The 20280-nt window shown below is 42.7% G+C and overlaps 1 protein-coding gene across 4 annotated transcripts in view; it reads left to right on the top strand.

Moving 5' to 3' along the window:
* LOC112256768 (hypoxia-inducible factor 1-alpha) overlaps nt 1-20074 on the top strand; it is a 42270-nt gene extending 22196 nt beyond the window's left edge. For 2 of the 4 annotated variants that reach the window (XM_024430246.2, XM_024430249.2), the window contains exons 3-14: nt 2242-2402; nt 12796-12880; nt 13206-13521; nt 13823-13929; nt 14042-14189; nt 14359-14645; nt 14783-14970; nt 15102-15224; nt 16594-16847; nt 16957-17059; nt 17189-17294; nt 18909-20074. In XM_024430246.2, the coding sequence (XP_024286014.1) occupies nt 2242-2402; nt 12796-12880; nt 13206-13521; nt 13823-13929; nt 14042-14189; nt 14359-14645; nt 14783-14970; nt 15102-15224; nt 16594-16847; nt 16957-17059; nt 17189-17294; nt 18909-19072 (2042 nt within the window). In that variant the 3' untranslated portion in view covers nt 19073-20074. The remainder of the gene's footprint in view (nt 1-2241; nt 2403-12795; nt 12881-13205; nt 13522-13822; nt 13930-14041; nt 14190-14358; nt 14646-14782; nt 14971-15101; nt 15225-16593; nt 16848-16956; nt 17060-17188; nt 17295-18908) is intronic. The other 2 variants (XM_024430248.2, XM_024430247.2) reach the window with 2 other exon arrangements.
* Nucleotides 20075-20280: the final 206 nt, after the last annotated feature.

Here is a 20280-nt window from a genome sequence, read left to right as displayed (position 1 = left end):
CTTTCGGTTACTAGTCCATTGCTCTAACCACTAGGCTACCCTGCTGCCCCTATGTGAACAGAGCGTTTCTGTGTTTCTGTTTAGTGTTTCTGTGTATGTTGCAGTACCCTCTCCTTTCTTTTTCCCCATAGGGTTTTCATGTCAAATGACAATGTATTCAAAGTGCCTACTATTATATTCTAACTATAGAATTATAATAATAATTAGTGTTTTGCTCTAAATCGCAAGTCAAATTGCAATTGCAAGATTTGGTTAAAAATAAGGCTTCAATTTTTTTTGGACAATATCCTGCAGAACTATGTGACAATGTGGAATTGCAGCAATTGATGACATTATTTTAAAACAAATGTAAAAAATAAATAAAAATAAAATAGAGAAATACCCATTTAATCATTTAGAAATGTATGTGTTGCCAACCTAGGGTCACGCACTACTCATAAAGCAAATTTTCAATTTGTATTATTCAAAAGCATCAAATACCCTCATACTGTGAACATTTGGAAAAATACAGTGATGTGATATTTTGGCCATATCGCCCATCCCTACTATCCATATAGGCCAATTCCCACAAGTCTAAAGGGTTAACACGGGCCCAGGACCAGTGGAAGCAAAATAGCCCCATAACATCAAAGATCCACCACCATATTTTACGGTAGGTATGGGGTTCTTTTCTGCTTATGTATTCTCATTTCAATGCCAAACCCACTGCTGGTATGTGTGGCCAAAGAGCTCTATTTGCATGTCATCTGACGAGGGCACCTTTTCCAATCCAAGTGCCAATGCCGTTTAGCAAAGTCCAGGTGGTGCTTTAGACAAATGACATGAAAATAGAGCACATTGGCCACGCACACCAGTGGTGGGTTTGGCATTGAAACATGCAGAAAAGAACCTCATACCTACAGTCAAATATGGTGGTGGATCTTTGATATTATGGGGCTATTTTGCTTCCACTGGTCCTGGTGCCTTGTTGAGGTCAAAGGCATCATGATTTTTACCCAGTACCAGGACATTTTAGCCAAAAACCTGGTTGCCTGGAGGCTGAAACTTAGCCACTTATAGATCTATCAGACGGTAACACCAAGCACATATCACAATCCACAAAGACATGGTTAATTGGCCACAAAATCAGCATTTTGCAATTGCCGTCTGAGGGCTTGAAACCAATTGAATACCTGTGGTTTGATTTGAAGTGGGCAGTCCATAAGCGCAGACGTAGGATATCATGGATCTGGAAGGATTCTGTATGGATGAATAGTCTTAAGGTGAGGTGCTGTATTAAAAACAGATGTCAATTTTGACTCTCGACTTTTCTTGAGAAAATGTTTTATTACTTGTTAAACAATCCCTTTCTTTAAGCAACTGTAAAATAATATGATTTACACGTTTTTTGAGCATGCAGTATTTTATTTAACTTGGCAAGTCAGTTAAGAACAAATTCTTATTTACAATGACGGCGTACCCTGGCCAAACCCGGATGACACTGGGCCAATTAATTGCCAGCAGCATACCACCCTGCATCCCACTGCTGGCTTGCTTCTGAAGCAAAGCAGGGTTGGTCCTAGTTGGTACCTGGATGGGAGACCAGATGCTGCTGGAAGTGGTGTTGGAGGGCCAGTGGGAGGCACTCTTTCCTCTGGTCTAAAAATATTCCAATTCCCCAGGGACGTGATTGGGGACATTGCCCTGTGTAGGGTGCCATCTTTCGGATGGGACGTTAAAACGGGTGTCCTGACTCTCTGAGGTCATTAAAGATCCCATGGCACTTAACACTAGGGGTGTTAACCCCGGTGTCCTGGCTAAATTCCCAATCTGCCCCTCAACCCATCATGGCCACCTAATCATCCCCCGCTTACAATTGGCTCATTCATCGACCTCCTCTCCCCTGTAACTATTCCCCAGGTCATTGCTGTAAATGAGAATGTGTTCTCAGTCAACTTACCTGGTAAAATAATGGTTAAAATTATTTATTTTATACAGTAATTTTTGCTCATCTCTATCAAGGGTATCAATAATTGGGCACTTTTTGACTGCGTTTGGGCTGCCTATGTGAACGGAACGGAACCTTTTAGTGTTTCTGTGTATGTTGCAGTACCCTGCCACACAAACATGTGTGTTGGCTAGTAATCATATATCCTGCTTTATTCATGTCCCCATGTCTGCCACACGGTCTCTTCTGCTACCTCCCTCTCTCTTATTCTCTTTCTCATCCCCTCACCCCTCTTTCTCGCTCTCTTTTTCCAGAAGATAAGGCAGTAGAGAAGGAGCAGGAGGAGAGTGAGATGGACTCCCAGCTGAATGGCTCCTATCTGAAGGCTCTGGAGGGCTTCCTCATGGTGCTGTCTAAAGACGGGGACATGATCTATCTCTCTGAAAATGTCAACAAGTGCTTGGGTCTGGCACAGGTAGGTCTGGTGTCCCGTTAGAGACAGAACTGACTAGGATAGATCGATAAAGAATGCCCCAAAAATTGAAAGACTTGAGTAAAAGAGGGATATGAAGTATATTGAAAGCAGGTGCTTCCACACAGGGATGGTTTGTGAGTTAATTAAGCAGTTAACATCCCATCATGCTTAGGGTCATGTATAAAAATGCTGGACAGGCTATTATTTTGGCTACCATGGCTATGTCCCCATAGGATGACAATGCCCCCTTCCACAGGACACAAGTGTTCATGGAATGGTTTGATGAGCATGAAAACGATGTACACCATATGCCATGGCCATCTCCGTAACCAGATCTGAACCCAATTGAACACTTATGGGAGATTCTGGAGTGGTGCCTGAGATAGCGTTTTCCACCACCATCAACAAAACATAGTGATGTCATTTCTTGTGGAAAAATTGTTTTCATCTCTCCAATAAAGTTCTAGACACTTGTAGAATCTATGCCAAGGTGCATTGAAGCTCTTCTGGCTCGTGGTGGCCCAGCGCCTTATTAAAGGGGCCGCCAGAAATACAATTATGATATTCCTGTCAATTTGGTGAAAGCCTATGTTCTGTCAGTGGGTAAAATAAATAAAAATACCCATGATTTAACTTCTAAGTGGTCCATCTGTGAAAATCTGGATATTGTGTAGTATTGAGTCATAGCTACATCATTCTCATCACTAGATGGGGATAACCCACAATATTTTAAACAATTACCTGCACTCCAGATCGCCAAATCAGCCAATAGATGGTATGAGAATACCGTCTTGAATACATCCATCCGTTTATATTGTCATGACAAAGTATATATATTTCGTGAGGTGTGCTCACTCTAAATGGTGTACCAAATTGTTCAACTCCGTTTCTCCTTCAAGTACCGTGTCGCAATGTGCCCTGTGTCTGTGGGAAATGGAGAGATATATTACAGAAAGGAGGCGATTGGAATCCAATTGGGCAATGAATGAAGAAACTCCCCGCCCACTGACTGTCAACCCATTGCATTCATGTTGTCATGCTGTGTCACGCGGTTGCTAAACGTAACCTTCCCAAAGTCAGGGTATGTGTTGAGAAACCTGCCTATTTTCCTCGAATGTACGTAAAGTTATACGATATTTCAGAGAACAAGTTAATCATCTCACAAAATGCATTTTTCACGACCTATTAACTCGCATTCACTCCTTGAAGGAGAGGTGTCCTTTTCCCAGAATCACCCAGAATGCCCTGCGCGGCCCATTGATGACTTATGGGAAACTTGTTAACACGATTCTAATGGAGTTTCCCATCTCCTCAAAAGTATCTGTGGGAAATCAATGTTACTCTGCTCTCCCTCTGGGCAGAGATGCCATTTATAGCTCAGTGACCGAGACTAACTTCAAGTTGAACTCGGTAGGTAAGACTCCTAAATTGATAGTACAGTTTTATTTAGCCGATTTTGACTGCTAGCTAGCTATTTGACATGCTGATATTGACTTTAGTAGCTATGTGTTCTAGTTAGCCAGCCAGCCCAGAGAGAGAGAGAGCATTGCATTGTGTGCTTTGTAGTAGATTTGAGATGCAACAGATTTCCAAAATAGATTTTCACATGTTTCTACCAACCTTGTTATAACTACGAAATTAAAAATTTGTTCCCAAAACTTGTTTTCACATATTAGTGTCATTTAACACTGTTAATAATTGGAATTAGTGATTTGGGGCTGGATTATCCCTTTAAGACACTTTTTTATGTTGGTATTTCCTTTATTTTGGAACTTACCTGTATTTGTGACTGACCAGCTCGATTCGGTCTTATGTAGCAAAATGTGAAATTGTGTTTTTTACATTGTATAAAAGTAGAGACTCAGAGCTACAAAGTGGTATATCATTCACTACAGTTGAGGAACAATGGGAAAGTAATTCTGCTTTGAAAGTTGAATAACTTGTAACCTCACTTTTGAGAAAATGTCCTTTGAATGTTTTGGTACACCTACTGGAGAGCTCTTCTTTGTCTACACCCATTCAGCATCGTTCACACCCTCTTAAGCTTTAGCCCCACCCAGCTCTTTTAAGGATTCACATGAGAGGCCATGTACTAAACAACCAAAAATGTCAAGACTAATGCCTGGTTTATAGAATTGGTGTGTTTGTAAATTCAATCTGAAGTGCCAAAGTGTGCTCAGTGTGTGCTCTGGGCATTCGTAAACTGAAACTCAGAGCATTGTCAGTTATGTAAATTCAGAGCGTTTTGCTCTCGGAGCGTTCAGAGAGCACACTGGATGGTCCCTCTGGCCGAGGAGTAGGGTTGATCCGAGCATTCTGACCTAACCGCAGTCAAGCACCCAAGCTAACGTTGGCTAGCTTGCTAGCTACTTCCATACACAAATGAGGGAACTGCTTTCTCTGACCATTTTACTTGCTCTAGCAGAGCTGGTTAGGCTGTCTTTATGTTATCCAGAGCGTTGCTGACTGCTGCTGGCAACAATTTAATTACGCTTTTTTCTTACGCTTTTATTCTTCAACGTTTAATGACACCGGCCATATTCAACGGGTGTTTAGCGTTCATAAATTCGTAATTTATTCTGCACTCTGGCACAGTCAGACGAGTGCTCTGAAATCAGAGTAGATAGCCAGAGCGAATTTACCAGCTACGTCTATCAACAGTTATCACAGTGACATGATGAAAATTTAAATGGTTACTTTCATAGTGGAGTCTTTGGTTTAGACTAAAGGTCGACCGATTATGATTTTTCAACGCTGATACTGATTTATTGGAGGACCAAAAAAGTCGATACCAATTTAATCGGGCCATTTATTTCTAGATATATATATTTGTAAAAATGACAATTACAACAATACTGAATGAACACTGAACACTTCTATTTTAACTTAATATAATATATCAATTTAGTCTCAAATAAATAATGAAACGTTCAATTTGGTTTAAATAATGCAAAAACACAGTGTTTGAGAAGAAAGTAAAAGTGCAATATGTGCCATGTAAAAAAGCTAACATTTAAGTTCCTTGCTCAGAACATGAGAACATATGAAAGCTGGTGGTTCCTTTTAACATGAGTCTTCAATATTCCCAGTTAATAAGTTTTAGGTTGTAGTTATTATAGGACTATTTCTCTCTATACCATTTGTATTTCATATAGCTTTGACTATTGGATGTTCTTATAGGCATTTTAGTATTGCCAGCCTAATCTCGGGAGTTGATTGGCTTGAAGTCATAAACGGCGCTGTGCTTCAAGCATTGCTAAGAGCTGCTGGCAAATGCAGTAAAGTGCTGTTTGAATGAATTCTTACGAGTCTGCTGCTGCCTACCACCGCTCAGTCAGACTGCTCTATCAAATCATAGACTTAATTATAATATAATAATCACACAGAAATACGAGTCTTTGGTCATATCCAGAAACTTTCCAGAAATATCGTCAAATCCAGAAACTATCATTTCGAAAACAAAACGTTTATTCTTTCAGTGAAAAACGGAACAGTTCCGTATTTTATCGAACGGGTGGCAACCCTAAGTCTAAATATTGCTGTTACATTGCACAACCTTCAATGTTATGTCATAATTATGTAAAATTCTGGCAAATGAATTACGGTTTGTTAGGAAGAAATGGTCTTCACACAGTTCACAACGAGCCAGGCGGCCCAAACTGCTACATATACCCTGACTCTGCTTGCACTGAACGCAAGAGAAGGGACACAATTTCCATATTAATGTTAGCAGGCAATATTAACTTTCTTTTAACTTCATATGCAGGTTTAAAAATATATACTTGTGTATTGATTTTAAGAAAGGCATTGATGTTTATGGTTAGGTACATTTGTGCAACGATTGTGCTTTTTTCGCGAATGTGCTTTTGTTAAATCATCACCCGTTTGGCGAAGTTGAAGTAGGCTGTGATTCGATGACAAATTAACAGGCACCACATTGATTATATGCAATGCAGGACAAGCTAGTTACCCTAGTAATATCATCAACCATGTGTAGTTAACTAGTGATTATGTGAAGATTGTTTTTTACAAGATAAATTTAATGCTAGCTAGCAACTTACCTTTTGATGCTACACTTGCATAACAGGTGGTCAGCCTGCCACACAATCTCCTCGTGGATTGCAGTGTAATCGGCGTCCAAAAGGGCTCATTACCGATTGTTATGAAAACTTGAAATTGGCCCTAATTAATCAGCCTTGCCGATTTAATCGGTCGACCTCTAGTTTAGACATGTGGAGTCTTTTGGTTTAGGACTTGTGAGGCGTCTGTTTCTCAAACTAGACACTCTGATGTACTTGTCCTCTTCCTCAGTTGTGCACCCGGCCCTCCCACTCCTCTTTCTATTCTGGTTAGGGCCAGTTTGCGCTGTTCTGTGAAGGGAGTAGTACACAGCGTTGTACGAGATCTTCAGTGTTTTGGCAATTTCTCGCATGGAAGAGACTTCGTTTCTCAGAACAAGAATAGACTGACGAGTTTCAGAAGAAAGGTCTTTGTTTCTGGCCATTTTGAGCCTGTAATCAAACCCACAAATGCTGATGTTCCAGATACTCAACTAGTCTGAAGAAGGTCAGTTTATTGCTGCTTTAATCAGCACATCAGTTTTCAGCTGTTCTAACATAATTGCAAAAGGGTTTTCTAATGATCAATTAGCCTTTTTTAAATTATACACTTGGATTAGCGAACATAGTGTGCCATTGGAACACAGGAGTTATGATTGCTGATAATCGGTCTCTGTACGCCTATGTAGATATTCCATAAAACATTGTCCGTTTCCAGCTACAATAGTCATTTACAACATTAACAATGTGTTCACTGTATTTCTGATAAATGTGATGTTATTTTAATGGGGGAAAAAATCATTTCTAAGTGACCCCAAACTTTTGAACGGTAGTGTATATATTATATACTGAATAGGGTTAGTGTTCCCAAACAGCCATATCTCCATGTTACTGCACGTGTTTATGGAAGACAGAGAGACCACTTGTGATAATTAGCTATATAGCATGTTCCCGAACACCTGTGCTACCTGTCCCAGACCTGCTGTTTTCAACTTTCTAGAGACAGCAGGAGCGGTAGAGATACTCTTAATGATCGGCTATGAAAAGCCAACTGACATTTACTACTGAGGTGCTGACTTGTTGCACCCTCGACAACTACTGTGATTATTATTATTTGACCATACTGGTCATTTATGAACATTTGAACATCTTGGCCTGTTTTGTTATAATCTCCACCCGGCACAGCCAGAAGAGGACTGGCCACCCCTCATAGCCTGGTTCCTCTCTAGGTTTCTTCCTAGCATACCACCCTGCATACCACTGCTGGCTTCCTTCTGAAGCTAAGCAGGGTTGGTCCTGGTCAGTCCTTGGATGGGAGACCAGATGCTGCTGGAAGTGGTGTTGGAGGGCCAGTAGGAGGCACTCTTTCCACTGGTCTAAAAAATATCCCAATGCCCCAGGGCAGTGATTGGGGACACTGCCCTGTGTAGGGTGCCGTCTCTCGGATAGGACGTTAAACGGGTGTCCTGACTCTCTGAGGTCATTAAAGATCCCATGGCACTTATCGTAAGAGTAGGGGTGTTAACCCCGGTGTCCTGGCTAAATTCCCAATCTGACCCTCAAACCATCACGGTCACCTAATAATCCCCAGTTTTACAATTGGCTCATTCATCCCCCTCCTCTCCCCTGTAACTATTCCCCAGGTCGTTGCTGTAAATGAGAATGTGTTCTCAGTCAACTTACCTGGTAAAATAACGGATAAATAAATAAAATATCAGCTGATGTAAGAAGGGCTAAAAAATAAATTTGATTTTATTTAAACCCAACTCATGACGTTACTACCCTGCATGAATCTGCAGGTAGCTAACCAGCCAGGTTCAATGTTAGCTAGCTATGACTAACAATGCATTTTTTTTTATTTCACCTTTATTTAACCAGATAGGCTAATTGAGAACAAGTTCTCATTTACAACTGCAACCTGGCCAAGATAAAGCAAAGCAGGGCAACACAAACAACAACACAGAGTTACACATGGAATAAATAAACATACAGTCAATAATACAATAGAAAAAGTATTTATGCAGTGTGTGCAAATGAGGTAGGATAAGGGAGGTAGGCAATAAATAGGCCATAGTGGCGAAATAATTACCATCTAGCAATTGAACACTGGAGTGATAGATGTGCAGAATATGAATGTGCAAGTAGAGATACTGGGGTGCAAAGGAGCAAAATAAATAACAGTATGGGGATGAGGTAGTTGGATGGGCTATTTATAAGTGCAGTGATCTGTGAGCTTCTCTGACAGCTGGTGCTTAAAGTTAGTGAGGGAGATATGAGTCTCCAGCTTCAGTGATTTTTGCAGTTTGTTCCAGTCATTGAAAGCAGAGAAATGGAAGGAAAGGCGGCCAAATGAGTAATTTGGTTTTGGGGGTGACCAGTGAAATATACCTGCTGGAGTGTGTGCTGCTATGGTTACCAGTGAGCTGAGATAAGGTGGGGCTTTACCTAGCAAAGACTTATAAATGACCTGGAGCCAGTGGGTTTGGCAACAAATATGAAGCGAGGGCCAGCCAATGAGAGCATACAGGTTGCAGTGGTGGGTAGTGTATATGGGGTGTTGGTGACAAAACGGATGGCACCGTGATAGACTGCATCCAATTTGCTGAGTAGTGTGTTGGAGACTATTTTGTAAATGACATCGCCGAAGTCGAGGATCGGTAGGATAGTCAGTTTTACGAGGGTATGTTTGGCAGCATGAGTGAAGGATGCTTTGTTGCGAAATAAGAAGCCGATTCTTCTAGATTTAAATTTGGATTGGAGATGCTTAACTTCTTTGGGATAGGGGGCAGCATTTTCACTTTTGGATGAATAGCGTGCCCAGACTGAACTGCCTCCTACTCAGTCCCAGATGCTAATATATGCATATTATTAGTAGTGTTGGATAGAAAACACTCTGAAGTTTCTAAAATTGTTTCTAAAACTGATGTCTGTGAGTATAACAGAACTCATATGGCAGGCAAAAACCTGAAAAATAATCCTAACAGGAAGTGGGAAATCTGAGGTTTGTAGTTTTTGAGCTCAGCCCCTATCGAATACACAGTGGGATATAGGTTATTTTGCACTTCCTAAGGCTTCCACTAGGTGTCAACCTTCTTTAGAACATTGTTTCAGGCTGCTCCTGTGAAGGGGGGCCAGATGAGAGCTGTTTGACTCAGGGGTCTGCCAGCAGCCTCGTTCTCAGTCACGCGCATTTCACATGAGAGGTATCTCTCGTTCCATTGCTTTTCTACAGGCAATGGAATTCTCCAGTTGGAACATTATTGAACATTTATGATAAAAACATCCTAAAGATTGATTCTATACTTAGTTTGACAAGTTTCTTCGACCTGTAATATAACTTATTGAACATTTCGTCCGACTGGACCAGATCGCGCTTTTGGATTAGTTTACCAAAAGCCCTAACAAAAGAAGCTATTTGGACATAAATGGACATAAATGATGGACATTATCGAACAAAACAAGAATTTATTGTGGTACTGTGATTCCTGAAAGTGCATTCTGATGAAGATCATCAAAGGTAAGTGAATATTTATAATGTTATTTATGACTAATGTTGACTACCCAACATGGCAGATATTTCTCTGGCTGGTTTGGGCTCTGAGCGCCGTTCTCAGATTATGCTTTTTCCATAAAGATTTTTTGAAATCTGACACTGCGGTTGCATTAAGGAGAAGTGTATCTAAAGTTCCATGCATAACACTTGAATTTTCATCAACATTTACAGTGGGCAGAACAAGTATTTGATACACTGCTGATTTTGCAGGTTTTCCTACTTACAAAGCATGTAGAGGTCTGTAATTTTTATCATAGGTACACTTCAACTGTGAGAGACGGAAAGCCAGAACAAAACGAAAATCACATTGTATGATTTTTAAGTAATTAATTTGCATTTTATTGCATGACATAAGTATTTGATACATCAGAAAAGCATAACCAAACATTTGGTACAGAAAATTTTGTTTGCAATTACAGAGATCATACATTTCCTGTAGTTCTTGACCAGCTTTTCACACACTGCAGCAGGGATTTTGTCCCTCTCCTCCATACAGACCATCTCCAGATCCTTCAGGTTTCGGGGCTGTTGCTGTGAAATATGGACTTTCAGCTCCCTACCAAAGATTTTCTATTGGGTTCAGGTCTGGAGACTGGCTAGGCCACTCCAGGGCCTTGAGATGCTTCTTACGGAGCCACTCCTTAGTTGCCCTGGCTGTGTGTTTCGGGTCGTTGTCATGCTGGAAGACCCAGCCACGACCCATCTTCAATGCTCTTACTGAGGGAAGGAGGTTGTTGGCCAAGATCTCGCTATACATGGCCCCATCCATCCCATCCTCCCCTCAATACTGTGCAGTCGTCCTGTCCCCTTTGCAGAAAAGCATCCCCAAAGAATGCTGTTTCCACCTCCATGCTTCACGGTTGGGATGGTGTTCTTGGGGTTGTACTCATCTTTCTTCTTCCTCCAAACATGGCGAGTGGAGTTTAGACCAAAAAGCTCTATTTTGTCTCATCAGACCACATGACCTTCTCCCATTCCTCATCTGGATCATCCAGATGTTCATTGGCAAACTTCAGACAGGCCTGGACATGTGCTGGCTTGAGCAGGGGGATCTTGCATGCGCTGCAGGATTTTAATCCATGACGGCGTAGTGTGTTACTAATGGTTTTCTTTGAGACTGTGGTCCCAGCTCTCTTCAGGTCATTGACCAGGTCTTGCCATGTAGTTCTGGGCTGATCCCTCACCTTCCTCATGATCATTGATGCCCCACGAGGTGAGATCTTGCATGGAGCCCCAGACTGAGGGTGATTGACCGTCATCTTGAACTTCTTCCATTTTCTAATAATTGTGCCAACAGTTGTTGCCTTCTCACCAAGCTGCTTGCCTATTGTCCTGTAGCCCATCCCAGCCTTGTGCAGGTCTACAATTTTATCCCTGATGTCCTTACACAGCTCTCTGGTCTTGGCCATTGTGGAGAGGTTGGAGTCTGTTTTGATTGAGTGTGTGGACAGGTGTCTTTTATACAGTTAACGAGTTCAAACAGGTGCAGCTAATACATGTAATGAGTGGAGAACAGGAGGGCTTCTTAAAGAAAAACTAACAGGTCTGTGAGAGCTGGAATTCTTACAGGTTGGTTGGTGATCAAATACTTATGTCATGCAATAAAATGCAAATTAATTACTTAAAAATCATACAATGTGATATAGATCTGTAGCAGTTTGGGTCAAGAGTGTCACCCCCTTTGAAGAGGGGGATGACCGCGACAGCTTTCTAATCTTTGGGGATCTCAGACGATATGAAAGAGGTTGAACAGGCTAATAATAGGGGTTGCAACAATTTTGGCAGATCATTTTTAGAAAGTGAGGGTCCAGATTGTCTAGCCCAGCTGATTTGTAGCGGTCCAGATTTCGCAGCTCTTTCAGAACATCAGCTATCTGGGTTTGGGTGAAGGAGAAATGGGGGAGGCTCTGGCAAGTTGCTGTGGGGGGTGCGGTGCTGTTGACAGGGGTAGGGGTAGCCAGGTGGAAAGCATGGCCAGCTGTAGAGAAATGCTTATTGAAATGCTCAGTTATTGCACATTTATCAGTGGTGACCGTGTTCCCTAGCCTCAGTGCAGTGGGTAGCTGGGAGGAGGTGCTCTTATTCTCCATGGACTTTAGTGTCCCAGAACCTTTTGGAGTTTGCGCTACAGGATGCAAATTTCTGTTTGATAAATCCGGAGACAGGTGTTTTATACAACAGCCGTATGTTTTCTTTTTGACTCTGTCTGCATATTTGCAGTCAAATGCATTGTTGTCATACTCAAATTCCACTGTGCATCCCACTAATTTCAAAACTCGATCCTTTGGAAAGTGGAGAACAACACCTTTGCAGTTCTACTACATGATATCTTTCAAAAAAGTTGCACCTTAGAAAGGATTACCAGCACGTACTGACCAGCTCATATTACAGACAGAAGCATGGTATATGGCAGACCAAGCCGAACTCATCTCTCGGCTTGTCCAAGCCCACCCATTATCTCAGCCAATATTGGCTTGTGGGAAGGTTCCTGTCTTTCTGTGGCTAAACCAACTAGGCTCGTAACATATAACAATATCATTTGTATTTACAGATGGCATACAAGTTTGTTATTAAGGCACATGAAAGTCCACATGTTCGAGATGGCATTTCTGCCAAAAAAAAAACGTATTTAGATTTTATAAAAAGTTTACTTTCAAATGGCTCTCCTGTGAAGTAGTAATGGATGACATATGCCTAGTTTCCTGAAATTAGTCACATTTGCTGTTCTTTCCTTGACATGAATGTTATTTCTAAACATCCTTCCTCTTCTGTCCATGTGCAGTTTGACCTGACAGGACTTAGTGTGTTTGAGTACACACACCCCTGTGACCATGAGGAGCTAAGGGAGATCCTGGTACACAGAACAGGTGAGACCCACAAATGTGAATACACACTCAAACTAAAGGTTCCTACTGAGAATAGACTCTGCTACACACAGCACTCTGGAATATCAGTGTAACAAGTAGTGTGGAGCTCAATTTAGCAGCTCCAAGCAAAAGTCGGAACCTGTAGAAGTAGTTATCATTTCCCACTCCAGCCCTGAGGTCAGAGTGATTAGTGGGCTACTGTCTTTTCCCTTGGTATTCACTCTGCTTCACTGGCACCATTCCTTTTTTGCACATCGCACCAACACTAAATGTAATTGTTTATTTAGTAACCTTAACCTTCTCTCTCTCTCCTCTGCCTGGTCAGGGACCTCTAAAAACTCCAAGGGACCAAACACAGAGCGCAGCTTCTTCCTGCGGATGAAATGTACCCTCACCAGCAGGGGGCGCACTGTCAATGTCAAATCATCCACTTGGAAGGTTCTCCACTGCTCAGGCCATGTGCGAGTCCATGAAGCCCCAACTGAGCAGAGCCCCATTGGGCACAAGGAGCAGCCCGTCTCATACCTGGTGCTAGTCTGTGACCCCATCCCCCACCCCTCCAACATCGAGGCGCCATTGGACACCAAGACCTTCCTCAGCCGCCACACACTGGACATGAAGTTCACCTATTGTGACGAGAGGTGAAACTGAGACCTACCATTCCACTGACTGCAGCACCAGCATGAATAATGTAGTAGAAGAATACTGAATCTAACACAAAGCTTTACTCAATATAAGAATAAGGGCTATTGTTGTAAGAATATATGTTGCGTTAGATTTTTTCCTTGAAAAGTTAAATGACTTGTATTCACACAAAGATGTGATTTAAAATAATAGGTAACTCCTGAATGTAGTGCCACAGATCCACCTTGTGTCCAATAGATTGAATGGCACTCCAGTAAGCAGCGGGATTAACCTGTCCCCTAACTCTGTGTTGTCCAGGATCACTGAGCTGATGGGCTATGATCCAGAGGACCTGATAAATCGCTCTGTGTATGAGTACTACCATGCCTTGGACGCAGACTACCTCACTAAGATTCATCACAACTGTAAGCATCCCCACATAAATAAGTACGTAATATATTGTTGAAGTACTAGGTAGCTACTTGCAGTCTCTCTTTCCTCTTCTCTCACCCTTTTCTTCTTTCTTTGGCTCTCCAGTGTTTGTTAAGGGCCAGGTGAGCACAGGCCAGTACCGCATGCTGGCTAAGATAGGTGGCTTTGTGTGGGTGGAGACTCAGGCCACTGTTATCTACAACAACAAGAACTCCCAGCCCCAGTGTGTTGTCTCTGTCAACTTTGTGCTCAGGTACCGTCATGGTCTACATAGTGTGTTAGAGGTTAGTTTGATCAGGGATTTAAACTGTCTGGTGGACTGACTCCACTGGGTTCTGACTCAACCAATCAATCAGATTTTCCCTTTTGTAAGGTGGAGTAAGACATGATATGTAACTGTTTTTGTCTCTTTCTTGCTCCAGTGGCATTGAGGAGGAGAAGATGGTGCTGTCTCTAGAGCAGACTGAGGACATGAGGTCTGTAAAGAAGGAGCTGGTGGAGGAGGAAGAGGACGAGGGCTCAGAGGCAGAGGTGTCCCCTGTGCTCCTGAAGGAGGAGAAGGTGGATGTGATTAAGCTGTTCACCCAGGCAATGGAGGCCCAGCCGCTGGCGAGCCTGTATGACAGATTGAAGGAGGAACCAGAGGCCCTCACCCTTCTGGCCCCGGCCGCAGGAGACACCATCATCTCCCTGGACTTCAGCAGCCCCGGTCAGTACCCTGCCCTGCCTGGAGCTTTGGGAGATAATTACTTTTTAATGGGAGATTAACTTTATAATTAGTGATAAAGTCATGCTTTACTTTACTATCCCAAACTCATTCTGACCTCCTCTTTACTGTCCCTGCAGACTCTGACATCCTGCTGAAGGAGGTGCCTCTCTACAACGATGTGATGCTGCCCTCCACCAGTGACAAGCTGGCCCTGCCTCACTCTATGCTGCCCCCCAATGAGCAGCCCCTGATCCCCAGTGCCTCAGTGGACACCAAGGCAGGTCCAGACTCCTTCAGCACCCCAGGCAGCCACAGCTCAACTGAGGTGACCAGGGATACCACGTGCAGATGGACCGCTTTTAAAACTGCCAGTCAGGAAATCAATGGAAAGTTGCTATGTCAAAAATACTTATTTTCACAAATACTAGTCTTTAACCAATCTAATGTCCTCTGCAGCCTGACAGCCCGCTGAACTTCTGTTTTCCAATGGACTCTGACATCAGTGCTGCGCTGAAACTGGACCTGGTGGAAAGACTGTTTGCCATCGACACAGAACCCAAGACACCTTTCACCTCACAGGTATGGTACCTACAGTGCATTCGAAAAGTATTCAGGGACCCCTTGAAATTTCCCACATTTTGTTACGTGAGTCTTATTTTAAAATGGATTACATCAAATATTTTCCTCATCAATCTACACAGAATAGCCCACAATGACAAAGTGAAAACAGGTTTTTAGACATTTTTGCAAATGTATTAAAAAATAGTCAATTGGAGGTGTACCTTTGGATGTATTTCAAGGCCTACCTTCAAAATCAGTGCCTCTTTGCTTGACATCATGGGAAAATCGAAAGAAATCAGCCGAGACTTCAGAAAAAAATTGTAGACCTCCCACAAGTCTGGTTCATCTTTGGGAGCAATTTCCAAACGCCTGAAGTTACCACGTTCATCTATACAAATAGTACGGAAGTATAAACACCATGGGACCACACAGCCGTCATACCACTCAGGAAGGAGACCCATTCTGTCTCTTAGAGATTAATGTACTTTGGTGCGAAAAGTGCAAATCAATCCCAGAACAGCAAAGGACCTTGTGAAGATGTAGGAGGAAACAGGTACAAAAGACCCTCTAAAATCCACAGTAAAACGAGTACTATGTCAACATAACCTGAAAGGCCGCTCAGCAAGGAAGAAGCCACTGCTCCAAATCCGCCATAAAAAAGCCAGACTACAGTTTGCAACATGGGGACAAAGATAGTACTTTTTGGAGAAATGTCCTCTGGTTTGATGAAACAAAAATAGAACTGTTTGACTACAATGACCATCATTATGTTTGGAGGGAAAAGGGGGAGGCTGGCAAGCCGAACACCATCCCAACCGTGAAGCACAGGGGTGGCAGCACTTCACAAAATAGATGGCATCATGAGGGAGGAAAATAATGTGGATATATTGAAGCAACATCTCAAGACATCAGTCAGGAAGTTAAAGCTTGGTCGTAAATGGGTCTTCCAAATGGACAATGACCCCAAGCATACTTCCAACGTTGTGGCAAAATGGCTTAAGGACAACAGTCAAGGTATTGGAGTGGCCATCACAAAGCTCTGACCTCAATCCTATAGAGAATTTGTGGCCGGAACTGAAAAAGCGTGTGGTCACCAGAAAAATGTCACGAGCTTGGGTTTCACACTATCAGTAGCTGGAGGAGGTAGTGAACAATATAAGGAAGAGACTGGGGTGGCAGTGGGACGCGTCCATCTTGGTACAATGGTGAACCTATTTGAAACGAGAATCAGCTGTTGTGTGCTTTAAATACTGTAGGCAGAGATGTAATTGCTGTGATTCTATTCCACCACTTCCCTGAACTTGCGTGGATTCTAAACGTCTTTTAAAGGATATGACTTGATTCAGGTAAAGTATGATCTGACATATGTTCTTTTTTCCCCCTGTAGGGCATGGAGGATCTGGACCTGGAGATGTTGGCTCCATACATCCCCATGGATGATGACTTCCAGCTGCGCACCCTGTCCCCAGAGGAGCCCCCAACGTGTGGCCCAGCCCAGCCCCTGGAGAGCTCTCCTCTGCACCTCACCCAGGATGTCCACAGCTACACTGATTCCCCCTTTAGTGCCCCAAGAAGCCGGACAGCTTCCCCAGCCCCGGAGCTGGCAGCTAGCCCTTGCCCTGCCTCCTTACTCACCATGAGGTAAGTCCCACCACATACACACACTCCTTCCAACTTACCCTTTCCTCAAAACTAAAGCATATCAGTGTTTTCTGACTGCTGACATGGTGTGTGACTCTCTGTGCTCTAGGGCGCCTCAGATGGACAGAGAGATGTCCCTCAGGACACTGGCCACCCAGAACTCACAGCGCAAGAGAAAGTTGTCTCTGTCTCATGCTGTCGGAATAGTAAATGTGTGTAGGACCTTTAGAAATGTTTTTTTATCACATTATACATATTAAAAAATAAACATTTAGCAGAGATATTCTGTTTGATAACATCTGGCATGTTGAGGGCTAATTTGAATATGTTATTTTTCTTAGGGGGCATTGCTCCAGGACCCTCCTGGGCCAGGTAAACAGCTCAAGGTGTCTGAGCTGGGCAGCTCTGAGGCTCCCTCCAACAGGACCATACTGCTCCTACCTACAGGTAGTTACTCCTGGAATACACAATAGCCACGGCCTGACATTAAACGTATGTACAGTGCATTCGGAAAGAATTCAGACCCCTTGACCTTTTCCACATTTTGTTACGTTACAGCCTTAATCTAAAATGGATGAAATAAAATAAAAATACTCCGCAATCTACACACAATACCCCATAATGACAGCAAAAACAGGTTTTTAGAAATGTTTGCAGAAACAGAAATACCTTATTTACACAAGTATTCAGACCCTTTACTTTGAGACTTGAAATTGAGCTCAGGTACATCCTGTTTCCATTGATCATCCTTGAGATGTTTCTACAACTTGAATGGAGTCCATCTATGGTAAATTCCATTGATTTAATATGATTTGGCAAGGCACACACCTGTCTATATAAGGTCCCACAGTTGACAGTGCATGTCAAAGCAAAAACCAAGCCATGAGATCGAAGCAATTGTCCATAGAGCTCCAAGACAGGATTGTGACGAGGCAAAGATCTGGGGAAAGGTACCAAAACATTTCTGCAGCATTGAAATTCCTCAAGAACACAGTGGCCTCATCATTCTTAAATGGAAGTAGTTTGGAACGACCAAGACTCTTCCTAGAGCTGGCAGTCTGCCCAAACTGAGCAATCTGGGCAGAAGGGCCTTGGTCAGGGAAGTGATGAAGAACCCGATGGTCACTTCCAGAAGGACAACCATCTTTGCAGCACTCTGCCGATCAGGCCTTTATGGTAGTGTGGCCAGACGGGACCCACTCCTCAGTAAAAGACACATGACAGCCAGCTTGGAATTTGCCACCTTCAGGACTCCGACGATGAGAAATAAGATTCTCTGGTCTGATGAAACCAAGATTGAGCTCTTTGGCCTGAATGCCAAGCGTCACGTCTGGAGTAAACCTGGCAACATTCCCTACGGTGAAGCATGGTGGTGGCAGCATCATGCTGTGGGGATGTTTTTCAGCGGCAGGGACTGGGAGACTCATCAGGATTGAGAGGAAGCTGAATGGAGCAAAGTACAGAGAGGTCTTTGAAGAAAACCTGCTCCAGAGTGCTCAGGACCTCAGACTTGGGCAAAGGTTCACCTTCCAGCAGTACAAAGACCCTAAGCACACTGCCAAGACAGCACAGGAGTGGCTTCTGGGACAAGTCTCTGAATGTCTTTGAGTGGTCCAGCCAGAGCCTAGACTTGAACCCGATCGAACATCTCTGGAGAGACTTGACAATAGCTGTGCAGCAACGCTCCCCATCCAACCTGACAAGGCTTGAGAGCATCTGCCGAGAAGAATGGGAAAAACTCTGTAATCGCTGCCAAAGGTGCTTCAACCAAGTACTGAGTAAAGGGTCTGAATACTTGTGTAAATGTGATATTTCAGTTTTTAACATTTTATTAGCCCCAAAAAATATGTTTGAAATGTTTTTGCTTTGTCATTATGGGGTATTGTGTGTGTATATTGAGGGGGGGGAACGATTTAATCAATTTTAGAATGCGTCTGTTATCTAACAAAATGTGGAAAAAGTTAAGAGGTTTGAATTCTTTCCGAAGGCACTGTATGTTTTACATATAATTTACATGAAACAATGACACTAGTGTCCCTTATATTCTCTTGTTTCTCTTAGACCTGGCAAGCTGCCTGCTTGGCATCTCCTCGGAGGGCAGCGGCTCACCCTTCACCCTTCCACAGCTGACCCGGTATGACTGTGAGGTTAATGCCCCCGTGGTGGGTCGCCAGCACCTGCTGCAGGGCGAGGATCTGCTGTGTGCCCTGGACCAAGTCAACTGAGTCAACGCTTAGCCTGCCCCCTGCTGGACCAGACTAGACACTTCAACTTCTCACTCCCTGTTCCCACCCACTGCCACTTTATTTGTCTCTGTGTGAGTTTGATATTATGCTTTGGCTGCCGTCTGCATCCACCAAGTGATCTCTGCAGCGTTCCACATTGATGAACGTCATACAGAGTTGGTGTAAGGGATGTGGTAGTGTTAGCAGGTAGAGGCACGTAATTGTTTCTTTCTCGGGAGTCTAACAGCACACATATGGCACCTCCATGGATGGCTCTGTTGCCTGGTCTCCATGGAAACCGGCGGCGCTACTGCCAGCAGTGTATTGTAAGCTTTAATCGCACAGTTTATATTTAAAAAATAATAATAATTCCGATTACCAGCAATATATATATTACGGCTTTTTAAAAGTTGTTCTAATGGAATTTCAACCATTTTATTGAACTTTTCCCTCTGTATTCTTATGTCGTGTACAACGATAGTATATGGTCCAGAAGGCTGAGTTCATTGTTTCATTGGATGTTATATCCCCATTACTGGTTACCAGTATTTTAGGCATAAGTGTGTGTTTGTTACTGTGCATTGACCTTGGGAACTTTCCAAGATGTCTTAAAGCCTTGTCATGAGTAATAAAATACATGTGGAAAGGTATAATTGGAACTAAATCCAGTGTTTGTTTTTAACAATGGAGGATTCGTCACTCAGCTTGATCATGTATTTCATATTTTTAGTTGAGACTCAAACACTTCATTTAGAATTTAGTGACGTGTGTCATATGATCATCATTTTACCAGTATAGTTATCTCATCATTAGTAGCAAGCAAGTGTTATGCTTGCATGTTTTTTCTCTCTTTTTTTTGTCTGTTTTATGGCATTGGTCCACATACTGTAGTGTTGTCATGCTTCCTGTTGCTGTGTAAAATAAAACTGAATTATTATTTTTTTGCCTTGTTTAAAACATATATACACTGCTCAAAAAAATAAAGGGAACACTAAAATAACACATCCTAGATCTGAATGAAATATTTGTATTAAATACTTTTTTCTTTACATAGTTGAATGTGCTGACAACAAAATCACGCAAAAATTATCAATGGAAATAAAATGTATCAACCCATGGAGGTCTGGATTTGGAGTCACACTCAAAATTAAAGTGGAAAACCACACTTCAAGCTAATCCAACTTTGATGTAATGTCCTTAAAACAAGT

Source organism: Oncorhynchus tshawytscha, linkage group LG08, assembly GCF_018296145.1.
Source record: "Oncorhynchus tshawytscha isolate Ot180627B linkage group LG08, Otsh_v2.0, whole genome shotgun sequence".
Taxonomy (NCBI): domain Eukaryota; kingdom Metazoa; phylum Chordata; class Actinopteri; order Salmoniformes; family Salmonidae; genus Oncorhynchus; species Oncorhynchus tshawytscha.
This window is presented reverse-complemented; position numbering and strand designations above follow the sequence as displayed.